Consider the following 23,879-nt stretch of genomic DNA (forward strand, 5'->3'; position numbering starts at 1 on the left):
ATTTCAGAGTATGAGATTCTGAGTGCAGGATACATCAGATGGCGCTCAAAGCATGAAAAATGACATTTGTTTGTAGCATGTAAGTGTGTGCCCGGTGCTGCTGTGAGTTAGCAAATGTTTTGCGCAGTCCAGCCGGTGAAGTCGGCCTTATAAAGAGAAGAGACAGATATTTTTTCTCAGGAGTTGGTGGAGACCAAAAGAAGAGCTTAAAGGAGAGTGAATGTCAACTTGAAGGAAAAGTTTGACACTTTCTAACCGAGAGTTAGATGAGAAGATCAAATCCCTCCCATATCTGGAAAGTGGTATCGATCTTCTCATCTAATTCTCAGCAAGACAGTGAATAAGCATGTTTCATGAAATGTCTAACCATTCCTTTAAAAGGTGATATGTCAGTGTTAGTAGCTGTTTCCGCAGCCCCCTGACTGCACATACCAATGGCCCAGGCAGTTATATGTTATAGATATGCATGCAATTACACACAAGAAAAGGTCACTAGTGAATAAGTCTTGTTTCCACACGTATGCACTACACCCCACATTTCAGCTCCAACACATTATTGTAAGAATGAAAACACCCTGCGGACTTGGTTTTTACAGCACATTATCAAACACCAACCCTACACATTCCCATAATCTGAGCTCTTTATATGAAGTAACAAAAGAAGTCCTATGTGTGCTTCCCATATAGACACTATTAGAATAATCCACCGAATGAAATGTGTTGTTGGGTATATTTTATTTTTCCTTTCCACTTATTAGACAATAGAGAGTGACAGAAAGGATGTTGAGACCAGATGACAAGTTGTGACCTGGATTCAAACCAAGTAGGCCATGACGTAGACTGCTAAGCTATCACCTTTATGCAGATGTCAGGCTCCGGGCTACTGTCCAAAGAGGCCGTGACCTTCCCAGCTCCATAGACATCCGGCCCATTTTCACGTTAATCCACAGTAATGGTGGTGCTTGTATTGAGGCTAAGTATTATCATCATTCATTACTTCACTGTGATATTGCTGAAATCCCCCCCCCCCCTTCCACAACCAACACATATTACTGCACCTGCAGGCACATGAAGCCGAGCACAACGGGGTTTTTAACCTGTACATGCTTGCTGACAATGACAATGCAAGCATGTTGGTGCATCTTATTTTAGCGTGTTAGCATGCTAATATTTGGGACAAGTTATACATTTGACCAGACTGTGGCGCTAGATGTAAAGTTAAGGTTTTGAGGGAGACATGAATGTGTGCACCAAATTCCAGAGCAACCCAGGTGTTGAGACATTTCACTCAAACCCACAAATGTCAATCTCGCGGTGACAATAAAAGAAAAGTCAGGGGAGCACTAAAGTCATAAAGATTCATCAGGATATGTTATGCACATGGATGGATTACTGAACGGGTCGACAGGGCGCAGGCCCAGGGGCCCAAAGTGTCAGGGCCCCCCCGGCCTTCACCAACAAAATATCACTAATAAGAGACACATACTAACCAAGAAGAGACTCACAATGACCACAAAGACGCATAAAACAACCACAAAAAGACTACAAAGAGACTCACAACAACCATGAAAGGGGCAAAACAACCACAAAGAGACACAAATTACCACAAAGAGACAGATTACAACTAGAAAGAGACCAAAACAACTACAAAGACATGCAAAACAGCTGCAAAGAGACACAAAAGGACTAAGAGAGACACAAAACAACCATAAAGAGATACAAAAGGCCTACCAAAGACACAAAGCAACTACAAAGAGACCAATCAGGGTCCAAGAAAGGGTCAAAAACCACCACAGACAAAAAATATCTACAAAAAAAACAAAACAAAATAAAGTGACACAAAATGACCACAAAGAGACACAAATCAAATCAAATCATAAGTTTGGAAACTGATTTGAATGAAGTAAATCCTTAGTAATAGTCTAAACAATATGGTGGCCACACTGCAAGCCTCTGTAATACCGACCTACATGTTGGCCGGATGGGATTTAACAGGCTAAAAGGAGCTGGCAGGGAAGTCAGCTGATACCCAAACTGCTGATACTACATCTCGGCCACAGGCGCCAGATGTGTCCACACAGTACATGTCTAAAGGTCAAAGTATAAGTGAGTAGTCCATTGCTAATCTGACCAGCACAAATGTTTTATAGAGGATTTAGCTATCATATGTCCCCACCTACAAGACGTCACTAATTTCCACAGAAGTTCCCCATACCATGCAGCATTTGTTATTTTTCTCAATAGAGAAACTGCGACCACTTCCACTATCATATCATCAGAATTCAAACTTATAAGACTGTTGATGAGCTGATCACTGTTGATGGACAAACCCAGAGTGGATGTGAATTAAGAAGCAGCTCCACTGATGGATATTAGCTGGTGGCTCACTGACCCATAACCATGTAAAACACTGCAGCAGCATTAATGCAGTTTTATACCTGAGAACAGTAAAGTAACCATTCACCTTCCTAAAAGCTAAAAACCTGTCCTGATCCAAGAAATTAACATATCAGTGAGCATTTCATTATCTGTGGTTCCTGAACTGAAGGTCACCCGCAATCAGACGATTTTATCGGATGATGCTATGTTCAACCTGATGGAGCAGAGTCAACCTTGACTAGAAGCTGCATACTCAGCGTAAAAACAGGTTTGTGTTTGACTGCTGTGTAATCACATTGAAGAGATGACTGGCCACGATGAGGCAGGCAGGTACTCTGTTTGTGGCTGTGAGGAAGACTGCAGGTCCAACTTGGCGTCCTCAGATTGTCCTCCTTCATTTTTCTGTTCATTGTTTTGTACTTTTGCAGAGCATCTGCACCTACATATATACGCTTTTACACAGTTTCTACCACTCACCTCCTCATGTTGGATCATCATTCTGTTGTCAAATGGATGTTTCCCTTATAATAATTCTTGGTGCAGTGACCACTGACATTTATGACCACTTCTTGTTGCTCATAATGTTGGTGATTATCAGTAACTGAAGATTCAAGACTCTAGTGTTTGTAATAACCATGTGGAATTGAGTTCTCAGTGACAGTACAGTAAGATAATAAACTGATTATCCATAAAACATGATTATGAATAATGAAAGTCAAACAAATGTCCCCTTTACCATTACAGTGTCTGTGCAATGATCTAATATGAACACTGGTGGAGTCGGAGTTGGAGCAGCAAAAGTGCCCTCTTGGATGCCCCTATGGAAGATAAAACATGATCCCCTTCCAGTGGAGAAAACAAGATAAAGTTCCCTTAAATAGAGTAAACATGATGGTGCCCTTCCAGTATAGAGAAAATTTGATAACATGCCCTCTAGGGTGCCTTTCCAGTGTGAAAATGTGCCCTCTAGGGTGGCCTTAAATGGAGAAAATATGATAAATTGCCCCTATGGTTGCCCTTCCAGCGGAGAAAACCTTATATAGTGCCCTCTAGGGTGCCCTTAAATGGAGAAAACATGATAAAGTGCCCTCTTGGGTGCCCTTCCAGTGGAGAAACATCATGTGCGCTGGAGCTCCACCGCATGCAGCTGGTGCCATTTTTATTTTTTTCACCCCTGCCCCTCAGACAGCCTGAGTCCGCCTCTGAATATGAACTATATGTTACATAAAAATCTCATGGTGTCTGAGGAGGTAATTGCAGCAGAAGATATCAAGATATATACAGAATAGATTTTTTTTTATTCAGCTCTAGCACGAGCTGTACTATATAATCAAAAGAATGAGATTTATAGGGAATAAATCAAGTTTCTACTTTTTCAAGTCAACCTAAATACATCTAATGCAGCAGCCGTGCAATAAATCCTGCCTTTACTGTATGAAACTTACCATGTTTAGTTGAGACTGAGGTGTTCACAGAACTTTATGCTCATTTCAGAGGTTATTATTAGTGGTGCTGTTGAATTGTTGTCTTTATATTAAAAAGGTGCTTCAAATATGTCACCCAATGTCAGCTGTGATCGGCTCCAGCCACCTGCCGCAACCCTGTAAAGGATAAGCAGATAATGGATGGATGGACTTTAAAGGACTATACCAGCTGGTTTTCAACGTATTCGACAAATAACAATTCCGAGCTCTCCAGAACGCCATAACACAACCCTTTGTCTTGTGTTCTGCTTTTGCCCGATTGCCTATAATTTTCTATCCAATCAGCAACCTTTTTGTCTGCCTGCTGATTATGTGAATAGAATAAAGCAGCGGGAAATCATACCTGCAGCGCCATCTTGCCAAACCACAGGAGCGATCGAATGTTTCAGAGAGGATTTTGTGACTGCTCTCATTCAGAGCAGCGTAGCACAATAACACAAGTGACCTTCAGTGATATTCTGACAAAATACTGAGGCTGCAAATTCACATGTATTTTATATTCTCTCACAAGGAGTCCTCTTTTGTCATAAACATTTTCAGTACAATATGTGTCACCCTATTACAGTATGTAAATTTTCAGTCATGAAACAAAATGCATTTGACCATTTAATCTAAATGATGTACCCATAGTAATGAACTAGCCTGCTCTTATAGCTCACATGTGCAATTCTTCACATACGATCTCGGAGCAAAGAAAGAAAGCACTTTACCCTCCAATCCAATTTACCAGACGGATGTACGGTGGCAGAAAAATAATTGACACTCTTTTCAACACCATTCACAGTCAACAGGCACTATCTGCACACGAGAGATTACAGGGAACAAATCCTGTGGCATTTGGAGTACTTTGCATCGTGTGGCTTTTTTGCTGCAGGCGACAGCAGGCACAGAGAGTTTAAGTGTTGGTGGAGAGTTTTGGTGTGGGGGTATCAATCAAACTGAGCATGTCAAGTTGAAGTCAATCCATAATCATAATGAATCTACACAGAAAAACTGCACACCACTGCCACATCTGAGAGGAATACAATCAGGAAAAAAATATATATATTACATTATTTTATTCTCAACATAGACATCATTAGCATATTCTGAAAACACTCTAAAGCCAGCGGAAATCAAACATGTTTGCATCTCCATATCCCACCCAAGGCCAATCAGAAATGAGATGCATTGTCTCTTTGAGTTTAATCAAACACTGGACTGGATGGTGCAACAGTCACTGCGTAAAAAGCTTCATGTTTTGACCTTAACTATAACATGACAGCATCTATCACGACTCTAATTTGTAAGGACAGCGGGATCGACAACATTAACTGACAGCCACTATGTCTTCATTCTTGATAGTCAGAGGCTGCTATTACTTTTACAAATCAATTGAAAACAGCATGCAGAGACAGCTGCTACTTTGACTAGAACACAATACATCATGCAGAACAGCCCATATGGTTTTCTGACAGGAATCACTTAGCTTGAAATGCCAGAGCACAGCGCCAAATGAGTCGCTTTCCATGTTTCCTTCAAATGGATCAATGTTGCAAATGGTGAGAAATGACATCAGAGTTCAAACTCTTGACTTTAAGTCACACCACCTTCATCCGGTCGGCCAAGTATTTGTATTTTTAAAAGGTGTTAAATGCAAGATTGGGAGCATATCTATTGCCTCCGCACAGCTCTCAACATGGCGACAGCTGAGCCGGCGGCTCGTAACTAACGATGCCAACGGCGTTAACAGTGAAAACAGCAACGGTGTTAAACTGGGAAGAAACCAGGGAGTGGGTGCTATGCTTCCTCAACGGTCACGTCGTCGAGAGAAGTGCAGAGCGGAGGCCGTGAGCTAGCCAGTGGGGCACGCTCACATGCACAAATATGCACTAAAAGCATGTCGGCCCAGATATCTCTACAAAATAAGGAGAAGCTCGGATTACAACACACACAGAGGGAGAGAAACTTCATTATCTGCTCAGGTTGACAATACCCCTCTATATCTTTACATAGCAAATAGTTGTTTGCTGCTATATTAATGCTCAGGATATCATAGAGAACCTTTAAGATAGGAAACAGCTGGTGTAACAGTTCTTCCTCCTCCTGTAAGGTTACCTGCAGATGCTACCACTCAGACCACTGATGTTTATCATACACACAACATAAATACAAGAATCACGAAATTCCGTTGACCAAATGTTCATTCATTGACCTCTCTTCTATTACTGACTGGGTGAAACTGATTTAAATTGGTGGAGGAAACTGAAACCACTGATTACAATGATCTCCTGAGGAGGTCACAGAAGCAGATAGAATATAACAGAAAATACATAAACATGATGAGAGCAGCAGGGATGGCTGAACCAACTGCGCTGCTGCCATCTTCCAAACTACATGCAAATCATCAGGCAAGTCACAATTTAATTTATAGTCAAATTAGTTTCTGTGTGCGGTGTGGTCTAATGCAATCCAGAGAGACAAAGGCCGACTGCAGAGTGTTTTTTAAATGTAGCTTCAAAAGAGGGATGAGTTTCCATAATAGACCATACAGCTATAATCAGATTGAATTGTCATTTGGTTTTCACTTTTATTTGGAGATGTGGGTGGTCAGTCAGAGGCCTGGGACCAGAGTAAATAAACCGGCCTTCTGTGACCGAGTTATCATCAGCAGATAACCGGCTCTGATTTAAATGATGACTCCCACCCTTTGCACAGTGAATTTCAGCTTCTTCCTTCTGGATGGAGGTTCCATCACTCAGATGAACAAGTTGTAGCAACACTTGTTTATTTATGTATTTATTTATTCATTGTATTTTAGTGATCAGTGGAGCCTTGAGCATTTTTTTTATCATGTTTGTCCATTATCTGTTTGTAAAATGTGTGTACAAGATGGATACCTCGTCTTTTTACTGCAAACCAAATTTACATATGGGTACAAATGAAATAACCTGAACGTCTGGGGGGGGGGGGGAAACAGTTCAAAATTGAACACCTCTACAGGATAAGAACAGAAATGGGCAGACAGAGCTTTATCTAAAGGATGAAGAAACTGTCTATATACTATAATCTATATTATTTACATGTCAATGTGTTTTATAATAAAACAAATAAACCCATTCAGGTTTGCTCAGCAGTAGGTGGGACTGCAAAGGAAGTGGTGGAGGTCTATGAATTAGAAAACCCCAGTAGGAATATTTTTAGCCCCGTCTCACTTCCCTCAGAGTGCCAAAGCTTGTCTGCTGGCTTCTCTCTCTGGGAATATGGAGAGATAACTCAGTTCTGTCTCAGGTTCACCCAGACAGAAAACACAAATCTGAGCTGGATGTTTCATGTCCAGAGACAAGGAACTGCAGCTGGACCACTGGTCCACTTCCATCACTCAGTCATTTAGTCAACACACAATCATTTCAAGTCAGCCTGGACATGATGGAGGAATGCTGCGGATTCTTACATTATCAGCCAGATGATGGTGGATGACGGACTGAAATAATAGACTGAAATAATGATGTGTCTGTTTCTGAATTGTCAGAGGACACAAGTCAGTTTTTATTATTGTAATGCCAGTTAAATCTAGGCTCAAGTACAATTATTTTGAGCTTCTAAGCACATTTTCTATGCGCCTCTATGACTAATAGCCTACCTGTCTGAAACCATAAACACATCAATCCCAAAGCAAGAGAAGTGAGCCAATAGGCACACAGCAGATATGGTTAATGGCATCCAAAAAAGGATGTTTTCTCATTTCATTTGTAACCCAACATAGTATAGAGAATGGTCAATGCAATGCTACTGCAGAAACCCACAGGCAATAGACCTCAATTACTTGAGTGTTGACACCAATAAATTCACAAATTCAAGAGCGGGAGACATGCTTTCAGTTCAACGCTACCAAATTTATTGAATTAAAGCGAAAAAAAAATATGGAAATGGATAACCTAAAAAAAGGAGGGCAATCATAAATTAATAATATTTATTCAACAATAATAGTTAAAACCACTTATCCATAAAAACTCCAACTGACTCCCTTTTTAAATTAGAAACCACAAAACCCCACAAAAAATGCCAAATACTATAGGCAGGGTACTGTCTGCGAGGGAATTCTATTGTAACCCCTCTTTAAACCCACCGCGTGAGCACACTATGAACTTTATCATTACACTGCAAATAGATAATGTATGAAACTGTAAAAAAGTGACTATCACCCTTTTGGGCCTACCACACGGCATGCGAAGAGAGAGGAAATACCACGACTAGCCCACTGGCCCCGCAGGTCTCCCACTGCCTGGAAGAACAGAAACAAAAACACAATATAATGTGAATCAGTTGGTTCTGGTTTACAAAGAGTTTAAAAAGGATGTTAATTTACAACCACCACAATGCAACAGTCAGACTTGGAGGTATCCAAATTAACAAAGGGGCGGCTGGACAAAGTCTCAGTTTAAGTCAATGTAAAACAATCAGTGGTCACATTTATCAGGCTTCGGTGTTAAATACATCTAGGCAAAGCAGCAGTCTAGCTTCAATCTGAAAAAAGGGGAAACATGGTAAAAATCAAATATTTCTGCAAGAATACCTCGGAGGGAGTAACCCTCCTACATTACCAGCCTACTTTAAGTTACCTTACTCATCAGGGCCCAACTTCACTGCAATCACTGGCTCTGCTGTGGCTCAACTGGGGGAGAGGCAAAAGGCTGAATCTTTCCCTATAAAAGGTTAGATTGACCATATTACTCCTGATATGATATGAAATTAACAGACTTTCTGCAACATACTTTTTCAGTATGGTGTTGCAGAGCATAAATCTGGACGGCTCAGGACACAGCTGCACTACAAATCCATATAAAGAGGAAGTGGTTAAACTCACTATAAAACAATAGAGCCATTTTCCCCCCCCCGAAATCTCTCCCTTACCTGAACAAACAGTGTTGACCTGCCACCGATCTACCAGGAGTCAGACAAAGAGACTCTAATCACCCACACCTGACCTTATGAAGGCAGGAAGCTCCACTCAACCACACCTACAAAGGGCAGTGCTCCCTGCCTATAGGTGCTGGCCCTCACACTATGAACCTTCTAGTCACCACAGCAAAGCAAAGGGAAATGTGCTGCCTATTAGGCTACAAGATGGCATACTGCTTTATTTTGCTCTTATTATTTCAACATGTGAAAAGAAACATGGTGGGATATGTAGTCTTCATTATGAAAATAGGGAACATTTTCGAGAAATCGCAGTAGTAGCCTATTCTCGTACCATTCTATCCATTAGCGTTTACTTAATGGACATGACAGCTCCCCAAAAGTGAAGCCAAAACATCTGGATCGCCCCCTGCTGGCTGGCTGCAGTATAGGTAATAAATCCCGCCCCCTCCATGTTAGCGGATGGGACATGAGCTAAACTATAAAATCAAATTACATGACAAATACATTTTTCCCGAAGATGGTTTCTGTATTTTTTACGTAGTTCTTATCACGCTGATGTATGTTCAAGTGTTCATTTTTCTGATAAATTTGGTTTTAATTAATTATTTGATGCTATAAAAAAAAGGGCTGAGACGTCATGATTGACAGCTGCTCTGAGTGAAGTAGTCGCGGAGCCAGAGGCTCGTGAATTGTACGAGAGAGGAGACGTAACTTTAACTTCCATAACCGTCACAAGTCTGTGTCATAGAACATGTGTCAATTTGATCATCATCATGTATTTATAGAGATATTATGGTTAGTTGTTGTGTCTTTCTAGCCAAACAGCTACCGCGGTGCTAGCTAACATAGCATCTAGGTGGCTCACGCTAGCAAGCTGCCTACTTGCTCAGCTTGTGATTGGCTCAGGCTGGTGTGTGGGCGGGACCTTGATACCGCGGCTCCACCGCTCGATCACTACTGCGCAGACTCTGGCTCCAAATTACGTCAAAATCTCAAGATGGCAGCTCCTGTATTTGGGATATTTTGGCATTACTTCTGTACAGTGGGAGGAAGTGGAGACACATCGTCCATCTATATGTACAGTCTAGTAATTATCAAGAAACTGTTAGAAAAAAAGGTTTTATTATCCAACAATGTAGGATACCGTAATACATAATATTCAGGGATGCACAAATCTAACAAGACTAAGAGTCTACAGCCATGCTAGCAGCTCTGAGAGCGAAATACTATCAGCATGCAAACATGCTCACAATGAAAACGACAACATGCTAAAGTTATAAGCTTTGCCATGTTTGCCAATTTAGCGTGTTAGAAAGCTAACATTGGCTGAGTAAGCACTAAACACAAAATACAGCTGTGGTCGATTGAAGTATTATGATGGTGCCAGGAGTCACCAAAGTTAATAAAAATCATCCTCTGGGGACCATGAATGTCTTTGCCAAATTACATGGCAATCCATGCAATGCAGCTAGTGTCATGGAGCCAGACTTAATTCACTTCATGGCAAATATACACATCTGGAAACAGCTGGTTAAAACTGTTGTTGTAGTGTATCGAGGTGAAATTTGCTCCCGATCACTACCCTCAGCTACCCTCAGCACCTAGAGTGGTATAAAAATGTAAAACCCCAGATGTTAATACACCAGCTCTGTATGTGTGACTTGTCTTGTGAATCATTTTGTTGGAAACCTTCTCAGCATCCCAACATGGGCCGCCCTCTGATCACAAGCCAGCTCGTACAATAAAGACCTCTGAATTACTATACACCTCTGTTGATTGTGCTCATCACATCGATTGTGCTCATCACATCGATTGTGCTTATCTTGCTGTCACGTGAGAGATGATGAGGTCAATAAGGTCACTGTGATAGTCATCACTTGAACGTGTGAATGATGTAAAATCACCTTGGGATATCCGGACAGCATTGTAAGTACTGATTGCAGAACTGATGAAGCCTCTCAGATGAGATGTGTGTGTTACGTGTGCAAAAATAAACATGTTCATGTCATTCTGGTTGGGCTTCAACTTATTTTAATTTTTTTGTGTGTATGTGTGGATTTGTTGGTGGTAATTTTCCCTGATATAACTTATTCATAAAATAAAGAATTCAATTTAAATTCTGGTATCGTTGCGGAAATCATGACAACTTAACACTTTTGCAGATCTCTGCAACATAGTAGGTGACTGAATGTTCCCTTAGTTTAACCATAACATGGACCCACTGTGACTTGGTTAAGAGTGCCCTCTAGTGGCACACAAAATAACACAGGGTGATATCTTATATTGGGGAGACATTCACAAGCAGTTACTTGACTATGACTTGCCCAAAACTGCCAGTGATTATCATAAAGTGGGCATGCCTGTAAAGGGGAGACTCGTGGGTACACATAGAACCCATTTTATTTCACATATCTTGAGGTCAGAGGTCAAGTCAAGGCCATGACAGTTTTTCTCGACCAACATTACGCATAAGTTTGGAGCATTATTTAGCCTCCTTTGCGACACGTAAGTATGACATGGTTGGTACCAATGGATTCCTGAGGTTTTGTAATTTCAAATAGAGACCATATATAGTATATATGTTGTTCTATTTAGGATGCAAACTTCTTGTAATGTCAATGTGGTGAATGGTGTTCCTAATGTTCTGTGATGTAATTTCAATATAATGACACAATTTAATTTCTCAAAAATCTCATTTATTTCTCATTTATTAAGTCATTTATTTAAGTTAGATCACTAACTTAAAGGCACACTCTATGATCCCAAAGCAAACAACACCAAAGTCAAAAACAGCATTTGAACCTGATATCAGTCCCAAATTGATTGACAGACCTTTTTATAACACAGAAACAAGTGCAAGACAGCAACTAAAAACAATTATTAGGAATTGTTTCTGATAAGCGTAAAAGGTTTGTTTACATCTGCGATGTTTCTAAAGATCTCTTGCAAAACTTTTGCGTTGTCTTATAAGAATCTAGGGAGGAAAGTTTAACTCGAAGGTCAATGTATGTATGTGGTGCAGGAATGAGTCCTACAGCCCGGAAATGAGTTAGCATTTTAGCACTTCTGATTCCCTCGTCTGGACGTCAATGGTTTTTTTTAATGGCATAGCATTATTAATATTACTGGTTTGTTGAAAGTAGAAGTTTGAAGACATTTTTCAACTTCTTCTCTTTACGCTGTTACCGTCTATGAGGGACATGGGATTGTTTTCCCCCAAAAGGGGGCGTGGTCATGTGAGCCAACTCTGGATTACGTATTGCCGGTCTGATGTATATGGAAAACATGTATGAATTTTGAAAATGGGCGTAGTTCCTCTTTCAGCCACACCACCAATCACGTTTCTTTTCATGGCTTTGACTCTCTACTCATGTTGCCTTTATTTTAAAATGACGGTGATGTTCAAGATGAACAAATGATTCCTCTCCCAACGTTCATTTGTTTTTGCCGCAGATGAAGTTTCTCTTCTCACTACAGTTCATTATCTTCCAGCCTTTTTCGTTGGGAAGCAGGGCGCCGCAGTGCTGCTGCTGGGCAGGACAGTGAGGAAGGTCGGAGCTCGTCGCCCTCTCTCCATTCATCCACCACCACTCACCAGCCAGGAATCGCAGTCCGATCCACACCTGCAGGAAACAACAGGGGCAATTGGCAGAGAAAACCACTGTGTAACACACAATCACTGAGACTCCAGGAAGTCACTGCGCCGGGCCAAGAAATAGTCCGTCACATAACCCCATAAAAGCACAACCAAATTTTTGTACGGATTAAACAAATGTGCAGAGCGTCGGGGTTTACTTCACAAGAATGATCGGCTTGCTGTATATTATCCCGCTTATTACACGGCTACTTCCTTAAGAAATTAATAATTTGACAAACAAACGGTCCGCCAGAGTCTGACATCGGAACTGGGCTCATAGCAACGGTCTACTATACATAGCATCGGTCTGCTATACATAGCAACGGTCTGCTATAAAGAAATAAAAGACCGCAGAACGATATAACCTGACTACAAACACATACAAACTCTGCAGAAAAACATCAAACCTCATTAGTGGTTGCTTGCTGTGTTATTGTCTCTCTGTTCAACAGAAAGGTGTTTGCTTCCGGCAGGCTGACGAGGTCATAATTTTCTTTTTCTCTACAGTGCTCCAAGGCCCCTTCCCATGTCTTCTTCTCCTGGGCCAGATCCAGTCTTTCATCACAAATGAAGGGGTGAAGCTCTGTGCATACATCATTTGCCCATTTTAGGTGAGAATGACTCTTCCAAATACAGCGGTAACCTGAGTGTGGTTCACCTACAAGAACAAGGAGAGAGAGACTGAAATTACATGGCAGCATTCTGGTAAACATCATTTTCATCCCCCCAAAACATTCATCCATCCATCCATTATCTGTAACAGTTTATCCTATTTGAGGTCACGGGGGGCTGGAGCCGATCCCAGCTGACATTGGGCGAAAGCGAAAGCGGTCACCAGACTATCACAGGGCTGACACATAGTACAGACTCACATTCACATGTACGGGCAATTTAGAGTCAATAATTAACCTGCATGTCTTTGGACTGTGGGAGGAAACCGGAGAACCCGGAGAAAACCCATGCTACCCACGAGAACATCCACTTCATGGTGGCCTGAGAGGATTCAGAGTGATTCATCCCAATATGAATGCCTGTTCCAAATGTGAATCCATCCAATAGTTGTTGACATATTTCAGTTTTGATCAAAGTAGTGCAATGACCAACCGACAAACCAACATTGCCATCCATATGCAGCTAGCGTGACTTAATAGTCCTACATTCAAATTTGAATTTAGTGGATGTAGCAAAGGTTAAAAACACTCTTTCATTACTGAATATAAATCACATTTGAGTCCCTGAAATTGTGGAGTACATTAAAAGTGTAAACTGAAACTGGACTTGAGAACAACACTCAGTATGTATCGTCATTTTCCTTCCAACCCTGCTCACCAACATCCCAGTTGACGTAGTTGACTTTCTCATCTCCTCTGGACCATCTCCAATCTCCTGATACCCGACGCAAACCAATCCAGCCTTCATACGGGCCAAGCTCGGTGGCCTCCTGTTGGTTTGTGATGGTGACCAAGTCATCATGGAACTCTCTGCAGTGGTTCCGGGCAGACCACCAGTTCTTCGAATCGCTGATGAGGACAACCTTTGAAATGTTACTGACTGTAGACTCTGCACACGGAGGAGCGGAGAGGACGAAGAAGACGAGGTGGATGAGGAGAAGACTGGGGACGTTTCTCTCCATGTTGTCTTCAAAAAGACTTCAAAGTAGAGTTAGATCATCTTTCAGGGCTTACAACACAATGCAAGAATTACAAAAAGTCTTTTAGTTTAATTACAAAACGCTATTTATTCATTGTACATCCTCACTGAGAGAAAGATATCTGGCAACTGTAGGTCACTGTCAATCAAACCAGACTAAAGGTAACTGGAATTGTATATGAGAATAGTGCTATACAGAGCAGCACAAAGCCAAACATCATTGATCACCATCTTCTGGTAAGCAATAGCTGAGGATGAACTCTGTCTCTCACACACTACATTTATGCATAAACTTCTCAGTATCTTCTATTGGCACAGGCAAAAATGAAAAGCTGGTACGGTTAAAAGATTTACACAAAAATCAACAGCTATGAACCCAACCTTTTTTTTTTTCCAAACAACAGTCAATCCTGTTTCTGTGTTAACACTCACCATAAAGGACAGCACCGACAAAGGGAGCTCAGCGTTTGTTGAAAAGAGACGGGACGCTCCTTATTCAGAGACAGAGCTGATAGAGAGGGCTGTGTGTTATGTGGGACTTTTGCTAACACCCCCACCAGGTATCAGAGCTCTGATGCACCTGAGTTCTAGCTAAACGGACCAATCAGAGCAGCGAGTAGAAACAGCTCAGGTCCCAGCAGTCTGGGTCGTTCACCTGGACATCCACCAAAACACACAAAGGACATCTTTAATCGCTTTTATCCTCAGCAGTCAAATGTCTGCAGTGATGCAAAGCAGAGAGAGACCAGGGAGCATTAATTGGGATTACAGTTCTCATCGACAAACAAACATGAGCGTCTTCTTTGATTTGCCTTTTACATTTACCTGAGATAGATATGCATATTATTTTGCAAGAAGTACAAACCCAGACGGACATGCTGAAATGTGCTTGAGTTAATTGGTTGAAATAACACAAAATATAGATTGGTTACTACAGTTCACAGTTCACACTAGCATTGTTAGTAACATTTTGGCTGCGTTTTGCAAAAGATTTGACCGAGCTGGTTGTGTTGGATCAGCACTGTCGCCTCACAGCAAGAGGGTCGCAGGTTCAAACTTGGCTTGGGGCCCTTCTGTGTGGAGGTGTTCTCCCCACACAAGACATGTATGTTAGGTTAATTGTTGACTCTAAGTTGCCCGTAGGTGTGAATGTAAGTGTGAATGGTTGTCTGTCTATGTGTCAGCCCTGCGATAGTCTGGCGACCTGTCCAGGGTGGACCCCGCTTTCGCCCAATGTCAGCTGGGATCATCTCCAGCCACACCGTGACCCTGAATAGGATAAGCTGTTACAGATAATGGATGGATGGATGATTGTGTTGTGTTTTTACATGATACCAACCGTGACATGGTTGGTACAAATGGATTCCTTAGGTTTTGTAGTTTCAAATAGAGACCATATATAGTATATATGTTGTACTATTAAAGATGCAAACTTCTTGTAATGTCAATGTGGTGAATGGTGGTCCTAATGTTCTGTGATGTAATTTCAATATAATGACACAATTTCAATTCTCAAGAATCTCATTTATTTCTCATTTATTAAGTCATTTATTTAAGTAAGATCACTTACTTAAAGGCACACTCTATGATCCCAAAGCAAACAACACCAAAGTCAAAAACAGCATTTGAACCTGATATCAGTCCCAAATTGATTGACAGACCTTTTTATAACACAAAAACTAGTTATAGACAGCAATTAAAAACAATTATTATGAATTGTTTCTGATAAGCGTAAAAGGTTTGTTTACATCTGCGATGTTTCTAAAGATCTCTTCCAAAACTTTTGCGTTGTCTTATAAGAATCTAGGGAGAAAAGTTTAACTCGAAGGTCAATGTATGTATGTGGTGCAGGAATGAGTCCTAAAGCCCAGAAATGAGTTAGCATTTTAGCACTTCTGATTCCCTCGTCTGGACTTCAATGGGTTTTTTTAATGGCATAGCGTTATTAATATTACCGGTTTGTTTAAAGTAAAAGTTTGATGACATGATTCAACTTCTTCTCTTTACGCTGTTAACGTCTATGAGTGAGAAGGGATTGTTTTCCCCCAAAAGGGGCCGTAGTCATGTGAGCCAACTCTGGATGACGTATTGCCGGTCTGATGTGTATGAAAAACATATATGAATTTAGAAAATGGGCGTAGTTCCTCTTTCAGCCACACCACCAATCATGTTTCTTTTCATGGCTTTGACTCTCTACTCATGTTGCCTTTATTTTAAAATGACGGTGATGTTCAAGATGAACAAATCATTCCTCTTCCAACGTTCATTTGATTTTGCCGCATAGGAAGTTTCTCTTCTCACTACAGTTCATTATCTTCCAGCCTTTTTCGTTGGGAAGCAGTGCGCCGCAGTGCTGCTGCTGGGCAGGACAGTGAGGAAGGTCAGAGCTCCTCGCCCTGTGTCCATTCATCCACCACCACTCACCAGCCAGGAATCGCAGTCCGATCCACACCTGCAGGAAACAACAGGGGCAATTGGCAGAAAAAAACACTGTGTAACACACAATCACTGAGACTCCAGGAAGTCACTGCGCCGGGCCAAGAAATAGTCCGTCACATAACCCCGTAAAAGCACAACCAAATTTTTGTATGGATTAGAAAATGCGCAGAGCGTCAGGGTGCGGCATCGCCCTGTCTGGGTTTACTTCACAAGAATGATTGGCTTGCTGTGTATTATCCCGCTTATTACACGGCTACTTCCTTAAAAAATTAATAATTTGACACAAAACCGGTCTGCAAGAGTCTGACATCGGAACTGCGCCCATAGCAACGGTCTTAGAACGCTGTGACTGACCAATCAGAATCGAGCATTCAACAAAGCTGTGTAATAAAATGTGTTAATTCATGACCTTCAGGGGTGGCGGTAACCTTACCTTTGGACAGAGCCAGGCTAGCTGTCTCCCCTTATTTCCTGTCTTTGTGCTAAGCTAAGCTAACCGGCTGCTCTCGAGGCAAGAAAGCAAAATTTCTCAAAATTTCAAACTATTCTTTTAACATCACAGTTACAGTGATATAACCTGACTACAAACACACACAAACTCTGCAGAAAAACATCAAACCTCATTGGTGGTTGCTTGCTGTGTTATTGTCTCTCTGTTCAACAGAAAGGTGTTTGCTTCCGGCAGGCTGACGAGGTCGTAATTTTCTTTTTCTCTACAGTGCTCCAAGGCCTCTTCCCATGTCTTCTTCTCCTGGGCCAGATCCAGTCTTTCATCACACATGAAGGGGTGAAGCTCTTTGCATACATCATTTGCCCATTTTAGGTGAGAATGACTCTTCCAAACACAGCGGTAACCTGAGTGTGGTTCACCTACAAGAATAAGGAGAGAGAGATTGAAATGACATGGACATGGTAGCATTCTGGTAAACATCATTTAAGAGTCATCCCCCCAAAACATTCATCCATCCATCCATTATCTGTAACAGCTTATCCTATTCAGGTTCGTGGGGGAGCTGGAGCCGATCCCAGCTGACATTGGGCAAAGACGGGGTACACCCTGGACAGGTCGCCAGACTATCACAGGGCTGACACATAGAGACAGACAACCATTCACACTCACATTCACACCTACGGGCAACTTAGAGTCATCAATTAACTTAACCTGCATGTCTTTGGACTGTGGGAGGAAACCGGAGAACACGGAGAAATCCCACGCTAACACGGGGAGAACATGCAAACTCCACACAGAAGAGCCCCAAGCCGGGTTTGAACCTGCGACCCTCTTTCTGTGAGGCAACAGTGCTGACCCAACACAACCAGCTCGGTCAAATTGTTAAAAATGTTACTAACAATGCTAGTGTGAACTGTGAACTGTAGTCACCAATCTATATTTTGTGTTATTTCAACCAATTAACTCAAGCAAATTACAGCATGTCCATCTGGGTTTGTACTTCTTGCAAAATAATATGCAGATCTATCTCAGGTAAATGTAAAAGGCAAATCAAAGAAGACGCTCATGTTTGTTTGTTGATGAGAACTGTAATCCCAATAAGGCTCCCTGGTCTCGCTCTGCTTTGCATCACTGCAGACATTTGACTGCTGAGGATAAAAGCGATTAAAGATGTCCTTTGTGTGTTTTGGTGGATGTTCAGGTGAAAGACCCAGACTGATGACACTGAGGTGACAGTGCTAACGGCCCCCAAAACATTCTATAAAATACTAAGCTTGGTAGCTGGTGCTCCAGCTCGGCGAGGCACCAGATAGGGCCAATCATGTTTCTAGTAACACAAATTCGTTTTAACGCAACTAATTTCTTTAACGCAGCTTGCGATTTTATGATTTTAGCGGGCTCACTTTTAAAACTAGAAAGAAGATACTGCTATCATATGAAACTAGAAAACCTAAAGAATCCATTGGTACCAGCTATGTTGTAATAGCTTGTCGCAAACTGCAAACTTTTTTTTTGAATTGAAAAACTGGCATGGCAATTTTTAAAGGTGTCCCTTGACTTCTGACCTCAAGATATGTGAATGAAATGGGTTCTATTGGTACCCACGAGTCTCCCCTTTACAAACATGCCCACTTTATGATAACCACATGCAGTTTGGGGCAAGTCATAGTCAAGTCAGCACACTGACACACTGACAGCTGTTGTTGCCTATTGGGCTGCCGTTTGCCATGTTATGATCTGAGTATATTTTTTATGCTAACTGCAGTATCTGTGATGGTTTGTGTTATTAATTGATTTCCAATAATAAATATATACATACATTTGCATAAAGCAAGCATATTTGTCCACTCCCATGTTGATAAGAGTGTTACTGTATATACTTGCGAAATCTCCCTTTAAAGCTGAAGTAGGCGATATTGGAGCAAATATGATTAAAAAAAGTTATTTTTATAAAACGGTCGCTATATCGTGACAGTAGTGCATGAAACAGGTAACTTGAAAAAAATAATGTGTCCTCCGGTGCTTCGACGACATCTGCAAGATTTCACAGACCGGAGGAAAACTAGTTGTCAGAGCTGATCTGGGATCTGCTGTCCATTTGCCGTCTATGAGAGCCGGCTGTCAATCACTCACAAACTCCGACCAAACGGTCAAACTAGGCCGCGCTGATCAAATATGAATCAATATTCTGTTACTGTAATGTTTATTTCTCACCTCAAATGTTTTCAGAATCATCTTGTAGTGCACGGTTTAGCTGTAACATGAGAAAGTTTGATACCCTGCAGCCATGTTGAAATCTCTTGAAGGAACGCCAAGCACCGGTCACATGACCGGAGCACAGCCAATAGGAACACTCTCTCTCTGAAATTACCTATGATTAGCCAAAGTCTCCCTAAACAGAGCCGTGATGAGGTGCAGAAGTCTAGTTTTCTCTCAGAACACTTGAATAACAATATGCTGAAAGGTTATTATGGAATTTTTGCCCATTGATGCCAAAAATATTCTGCCTACTGCCACTTTAAGGTACATTTTGAACAGATAAAAAATGTGTGATCAATTTGAAACTGAAACTGGACTTGAGAACAACACTCAGTATGTATCGTCATTTTCCTTCCAACCCTGCTCACCATCATCCCAGTTGTCGAAGTTGACTTTCTCATCTCCTCTGGACCATCTCCAATCTCCTGATACCCGATTCAAACCAATCCAGCCTCCATACGGGACAAGCTCGGTGGCCTCCTGTTGGTTTGTGATGGTGACCAAGTCACCATGGAACTTTCTGCAGTGTTTCTGGGCAGACCACTAGTTCTTCGAATCGCTGATGAAGATAACTTTTGAAATGTTACTGACTGTAGACTCTGCGCACGGAGGAGCGGAGAGGACGAAGAAGACGAGGTGGATGAGGAGAAGACTGAGGATGTTTCTCTCCATGTTGTCTTCAAAAAGACTTCAAAGTAAAGTTAAGTCACGTTACACATGTTACAACACAATGCAATAATTACAAAAAGTCTGTTACTTTAATTACAAAACACAATTTATTCATCGTACATCCTCACTGAGAGAGATATCTGGCAACCGTCGACCACTGTCAATCAAACCACACTAAAGGTAAATGGAATTGTATATGAGAATATTGCTATACAGAGCAGCACAAAGCCAAACATCATTGATCACCATCTTCTGGTAAGCAATAGCTGAGGATGAACTCTGTCTCTCACACACTACATTTATGCATAAACTTCTCAGTATCTTCTATTGGCACAGGCAAAAATGAAAAGCTGGTACGGTTAAAAGATTTACACAAAAATCAACAGCTATGAACCCAACCATTATTTTTTTCCAAACAACAATCAATCCTGTTTCTGTGTTTACACTCACCATAAAGGACAGCACCGACAAAGGGAGCTCAGCGTTTGTTGAAAAGAGACGGGACGCTCCTTATTCAGAGACAGAGCTGATAGAGAGGGCTGTGTGTTATGTGGGACCTTTGCTAACACCCCCACCAGGTATCAGAGCTCTGATGCGCCTTAGTTCCACCTAAACGGACCAATCAGAGCAGCGCGTAGAAACAGCTCAGGTCCCAGGAGTCTGGGTCGTTCACCTGGACATCCACCAAAACACACAAAGGACATCGTTTATCGCTTTTATCCTCAGCAGTCAAATGTCTGCACTGATGCAGTGCAGAGCGAGACCAGGGAGAATTATTGGGATTACAGTTCTCATCAACAAACAAACATGAGCGTCTTCTTTGATTTGCCTTTTACATTTACCTGAGATAGATCTGCATATTATTTTGCAAGACGTACAAACCCAGACGGACATGCTGAAATGTGCTTGAGTTAATTGGTTGTTACAGATAATGGATGGAGGGATGGTTGGGTTGTGTTTTCAGGGCCGGCGTAAGGCAAAGGCCATATGGGCGGTCGGCTAGGGTGGCACTTTCTGGGTTGGTGCTGGTCGCCTCCTAAAAGTGTATTTCTTTAAAAAAAAAAAAATGTAAAAACATGCAGGTGGGCACCTTTCTTTACTTTCTGCACTGAGATAACAAATGAACAAATAAATAAAGAAAGAAATATACTTTTCAAACTGACTAAACACTTTAAAGCCAACAATATCAGTGACCAATTGTTCATTTATATTGTCGGAAGCACTTGGCCTGTCAAGGAAACGTCATCAGGACTGGTTTGACAACAACTCTACAGAAATCAAATCACTCCTGCAAGCAAAACATGAAGCTCATAAAGCTCTCTTGGCCAACCCTGGATCCTCCACTCTGAAAGCCACTTTTGCTGAGGCAAGAGCTACAACCCAGCATGCGCTCCGGACCATGGAAGACGCCTGGTGGATGCAGAGGGCACAAGAAATCCAAAAGTTTGCAGACTGCAACAACACCTAGGGCTTCTATGATGCCATCAAAGCTACAGACGTAGGCAAAATTGTTGGTACTCTACCGTTAAAGAAAGAAAACCCCACAATGGTCACTGAAATAACTTGAAACTGACAAAAGTAATAATAAATAAAAATTTACTGAAAATGAACTAATGAAAATCAGCTGTTGCTTTTGAATTGTGGTTCAACAGAATCATTTTAAAAAACAAACTGATGAAACTGGCCTAGACAAAAATGATGGTAGCCCTAGAAAAGATGTAAAATAATTTGACCATAGGGACATATTAAACTAAGGTGTGTCCTGTAAATAGCATCACAGGTATCTTCAAACTTGTAATCAGTCAGTCTGCCTATTTAAAGGGTGAAAAGTAGTCACTGTGCTGTTTGGTATCATGGTGTGTACCACACTGAACATGGACCACAGAAAGCTAAGGAGAGAGTTGTCTCAGGAGATCAGAAAGAACATTATAGACCTTCATGTTAAAGGTAAAGGCTATAAGACCATCTCCAAGCAGCCTGATGTTCCTGTGACTACAGCTGCTCATATTATTCAGAAGTTTAAGGTCCATGGGACTGTAGTCAACCTCCCTGGACGTGGCCGCAAGAGGAAAATTGATGACAAATCAAAGAGACGGATAATACGAATGGTAACCAAAGAGCCCAGAACAACTTCCAAAGAGATTAGAGGTGAACTCCAAGGTCAAGGTACATCAGTGTCCGATCGCACCATCCGTCACTGTTTGAGCCAAAGTGGACTTAATGGAAGACGACCCAGGAGGACACCAAATCATAAAAAAGCGAGACTGGAATTTGCCAAAATGCATATTGACAAGCCACAAAGCTTCTGGGAGAATGTCCTTTGGACAGATGAGACAAAACTGGAGCTTTTTGGCAAGTCACATCAGCTCTATGTTCACAGACGAAGAGATGAAGCATCCAAAGAAAAGAACACTGTACCTAATGTGAAACATGGAGGAGGCTCGGTTATGTTCTGGGGCTGCTTTGCTGCATCTGGCACAGGGTGTCTTGAATCTGTGCAGGGTACAATGAAATCTGAAGACTATCAAGGCATTCTGTGCTGCCCAGTGCCAGAAAGTTTGGTCTCAGTTGCAGGTCATGGGTCCTCAAACAGGATAATGACCCAAAACACAGCTAAAAACACCCAAGAATGGCTAAGAACTAAACATTGGACTGTTATGAAGTGGCCTTCTATGAGCCCTGATCTAAATCCTATTGAACATCTGTGGAAGGAGCTGAAACATGCAGTCTGGAGAAGGCACCCTTCAAACCTGAGACAGCTGGAGCAGTTTGCTCACGAGGAGTGGGCCAAAATACCTGTCGACAGGTGCAGAAGTCTCATTGAGAGTTACAGAAATCACTTGTTTGCAGTGATTGCCTCAAAAGGTTGTGCAACTAAATATTAAGTTAAGAGTACCATCATTTTTGTCCAGGCCAGTTTCATTAGTTTGTTTTTTAAAATGATTCTGTTGAACCAAAATTCAAAAGCAATGTCTCATTTTCATTAGTTAATTTTCAATAAATTTTTATTTATTATTACTTTTCTCAGTTTCAAGTTATTTCAGTGACCTTTGTGGGTTTTTCTTTCTTTAACGGAAGAGTACCAACAATTTTGCCTACGTCTGTATATATGGCCCCAGGAGGCAAACCATTGCCCCTGTCCGATCAGCAAACGGGAACACTCTCCTCAAGGACCGCCATGATATTCTTGGCCACTGGGCGGATCATTTTGAGACCCTCCTCAACCACACCAACCCCGTTGATCTCCATATCCTTTAATAAACTCACAGATCTTCCACCAATCCTCCCTCTTGACACTCCACCACAGTTCTCTGAAACCTGTAAAGCCATTAAAAGCCTAAAGAACAACAAAAGGACCTGATGGCATCCCGGCAGAGGTCCTCAAACATGAGGGGTTCCTCCTCACCTACATCTCCTGATCATAAACATCTGGAAGTCCGAGATGGATACTAACATTGTGGTCATCTACAAACAGAAGGGCGATAGAGCCATCTGCGGGAACAGCCGCGGAATCTCTCTCATCTCCATCGCAGGAAAAGTGCTGGCAAAGATCATGCTTAATAGGCTGGTGGAGTACATTTCGGAGAGTGCTCCCCAGAAACGCACTGTGGTTTTCAGAAGTCCAAATCCACTAATGACATGATCTTTGTTTTACGGCAGCTACTAGAGAAGAGCAGAGAACAACGCAAGGACCTGTACATTGCCTTGATCGACCTCAGCAAAGCCTTTGACACCATAAACCGTGAAATGCTCTAGAAACAGTTCTCCAAACTTGGGGTACCACCCAAGTTTCTTTCCATCCTGCAGCAACTGCATGATGGGATGCAAGCCAGAGTTCTCACAGGAGGACTCCAGTCAGAGTCCTTCATGGTCAACACTGGGGTGAAGCAGGGCTGTGTCTTGGCACCGGTCCTGTTCAATCTCCTCCTCTCAGCCATTACCCACCTCTTCCACCATACCCTGGGATACAGAGATGGAGTTCACATGGAGTATCGCCTTGATGGAAGTC

General features: G+C 41.8%; 1 protein-coding gene across 1 annotated transcript; it reads right to left on the minus strand.

Annotated features, from left to right (window-relative positions):
• Window positions 1–15,598: 15,598 nt before the first annotated feature.
• LOC119479139 (secretory phospholipase A2 receptor-like) lies at window positions 15,599–17,325 on the minus strand. Its single transcript, XM_037754418.1, has 2 exons — window positions 17,111–17,325; window positions 15,599–16,504 (listed from the first exon to the last, which is right to left on the minus strand). Exons 1-2 carry the CDS (start codon window positions 17,270–17,272, stop codon window positions 16,316–16,318), a joined length of 351 nt encoding a protein of 116 aa, XP_037610346.1. The 5' UTR covers window positions 17,273–17,325; the 3' UTR covers window positions 15,599–16,315.
• Between the last annotated feature and the right edge of the window lie 6,554 nt (window positions 17,326–23,879).

The sequence above is a fragment of the Sebastes umbrosus genome, chromosome 2, assembly GCF_015220745.1.
Source record: "Sebastes umbrosus isolate fSebUmb1 chromosome 2, fSebUmb1.pri, whole genome shotgun sequence".
Classification (NCBI taxonomy): Eukaryota; Metazoa; Chordata; class Actinopteri; order Perciformes; family Sebastidae; genus Sebastes; species Sebastes umbrosus.